The sequence below is a fragment of the Hydra vulgaris genome, chromosome 01 (assembly GCF_038396675.1).
Source record: "Hydra vulgaris chromosome 01, alternate assembly HydraT2T_AEP".
NCBI classification, from domain to species: Eukaryota; Metazoa; Cnidaria; class Hydrozoa; order Anthoathecata; family Hydridae; genus Hydra; species Hydra vulgaris.
This window is the reverse complement of record NC_088920.1, coordinates 12,826,579-12,829,237: the sequence shown is the minus strand read 5'-3', so window position 1 is coordinate 12,829,237 and position 2,659 is coordinate 12,826,579. Positions and strand designations below refer to the sequence as shown.

Here is a 2,659-nt window from a genome sequence, read left to right as displayed (position 1 = left end):
TTAAAAAGAGACGAAGAAAACGCCGACAATGAAGAAATCGACAACTGGTACGAACAACAGAACAACTTAATTAAACAGCGAGGCGAACTTCGACCTCATTGTAAGAATTCCGTATAGAAAGAGAAATTACATAAAAGAAGAAGATGCACGAAGAAATTTCTCGTGTAAAAGAAGAACTAGATGAACAAAAGCAAGAATCAACTAAAAGCATGCACAGTGAACACACAAATGATTGTAAAGCAAAACTTTCCAGACTACAAATTTCAAAATTTGATGGGACTATTCTGGATTGGATGCGGTTCTGAGAACAATTCAGCACAGAAATTGAAAGCATAAGCTATCCTCCAGTAACTAAATTATCATACTTACGTAAACTATTATCAAACACGCCGAAGAGGAAATTTCTGGACTCCATCGTTAATGTAAATCGTTATGAAAAAGCGAAAATTAATCGAAATCAAAAATATGGAATCACTTCTGAAATTATACGCAGGCATGGTCGTGATATCATAGATCTTCCCTACATAAAAAATAGCGACGTGGATCAAATACATAATTTTTTCAGAAAATTAAATATAAGCATAAACTCGTTGAAAACTTTAAACAACTTGGAGACAGAAGAAATACTGGTACGCGAAACTTTCGACAAACTTGGCCCTGTTAAAGCTGATATTTCTCGAACAGATTCAAAATGGCAGGAATGAGGCTTTGAACAGCTAATTAAAGCCCTACGTGAATATACGTTACGAAACCCAGAATCATCTATTGGACACCCAAGAAATAATATTAGAAAAGAAAATTCAAAACCCCCTAATAATTGGGAGCACAAAAATCAAATGAAGAAACACTTCCAACATAACGAAACTAGAAACATTAGCTGTATCTACTGCAGTTCGCAAAATTATCGCAATCACGAATGAACGAAAATTCATTTAACACAGCAAAGGAAACAATATCTTAAAAAAAACCATCGCTGTTTCAACTGCACGTCAACAAACCACACAGTATCCAACTGTCGCAGCAAACGTTCTTGCTATGAATAATGCCTTTCTTGACAATGTCAAGGAACGCATTATTCATCTATATGCACTGGGGTAAATAAAAACGAATCATAAAAGGGTATCCTTATGACTGGATACGAAGGGCAAACTATTCATCCCACAGTTGTTGTGAACGTTGGCAAATATAAAGTGAGAGCACTCTTGGATACGGGCGCTGGTAGTTTGTATGCTCCATCTACGCTAATCAAGTACCTACAGTTATAGCCAAATAATTGGGAATAGAAAAACATTGAAACAATGACTGGATTAGTGCATCAAAACCTTCCGTTGTGCTACAAAACTCTATATTCAATAAACGGACGCAACAGCCTTGATATTTAATTCTACAAGTTAGAAAGGAAAGTGCTCGCAGTACTACAAAATCCGAGGATATTCGCCCTAAAAAGGAAACTTAAACACTTGGAGAGATTGCATTTTCATAATGAAAATGACTACAATGATCATAAAATTGATTTTATAATTGGTGCTGGTGATATTGAAAGAATAAAATTGAAAGGCTTCAGGACTGAAAATGATGGAGAAGCTATTGCAGAAGAAACCATATTTGGATCGACAGTTATGGGACCAGGACAAAGCACCTCGGACTGTTTATACTTTAAAAAGTCAACTAACGACTGTTACAAAGAACTACATAGCTTGGATGTTCTTGGTCTAGAAGATCAAAGCGAAGGGAATCAAAATGAAGTATATGAAGAATTTAAAGAACAGCTACAACAAGACTAAACTGGTTTTTATCACACTGGATTACCATGGAAAGAGGAATGTTTGAAACTGGCATCTTATTTAGATGGGAGCATCATAAGGTTGCATAGTTAACTAAGGAAACTGGAAAAGGAACCAAATGATCTTATAAAATATATCGCTATTATTCAATAACAACTCGGAATGGGATAATTGAGTATGCACCAAACAAACCAACTGGCAAGCGAATGTTCTACATGCCTCATCGAGCAGTGATAAAAGAGGACTCCGAAACAACCAAGCTAAGGACTGTTTTTGATGCTTCAGCTAAAGAATGCGGATCACCCTCACTTAACGACTGTTTACATACTGATCCTTCATTGCAACTCTTACTACTCAATGTTATTTTACAAAACAGATTGCAACCTGTTTGTCTTACTGGAGACATTAAACAAGCCTTTCAACAAATAAGAGTTGATAATAAAGATTGTGATGTTTTCCGTTTCTATTGGGTATCGGACTTGAAAAGTAAAGAAGTAATTACTCTAAGATTTACTCGAATCCCGTTTGGCTGTGCATCTAGTCCCTTTATTCTTGGAGGAGTAATCAAGCAACATTTATTGACATATGAAAAAAGAATGAAATTCAGAAAAGCAACAAGGGCATATATGTTGATGATATAATCACTGGGGGAGTTGACCTGGAATGTGTCGCAAAATTGAAACAAACAGCAATTCGTTTGTTCAAAAAGGGAGGATTCCAGCTTCACAAATGGCACTCGAACTTTCCTGTTGGAAACCAATGATTCAAAAGAGAACTATCATGAAGTTACCATCAATGAACAAAATAAACGTTCTTTAAAAACTCTTGGTTTGTTGTGGGACAAAAATGAGGACACTTTATTAATGGATTGTAGA

The 2,659-nt window shown here is 35.7% G+C and overlaps 1 protein-coding gene across 1 annotated transcript; it reads left to right on the top strand.

Moving 5' to 3' along the window:
• The first annotated feature begins 1,999 nt into the window (after positions 1-1,999).
• LOC136074106 (uncharacterized) lies at positions 2,000-2,425 on the top strand. Its single transcript, XM_065786407.1, has one exon. It carries the CDS (start codon positions 2,000-2,002, stop codon positions 2,423-2,425), a length of 426 nt encoding a protein of 141 aa, XP_065642479.1.
• The last annotated feature ends 234 nt before the right edge of the window (positions 2,426-2,659 follow it).

Bases quoted from the DNA above. Each gene is read 5' to 3' on its own strand.
- LOC136074106 (XM_065786407.1), top strand. From the start codon at position 2,000: ATGCCTCATCGAGCAGTGATAAAAGAGGACTCCGAAACAACCAAGCTA.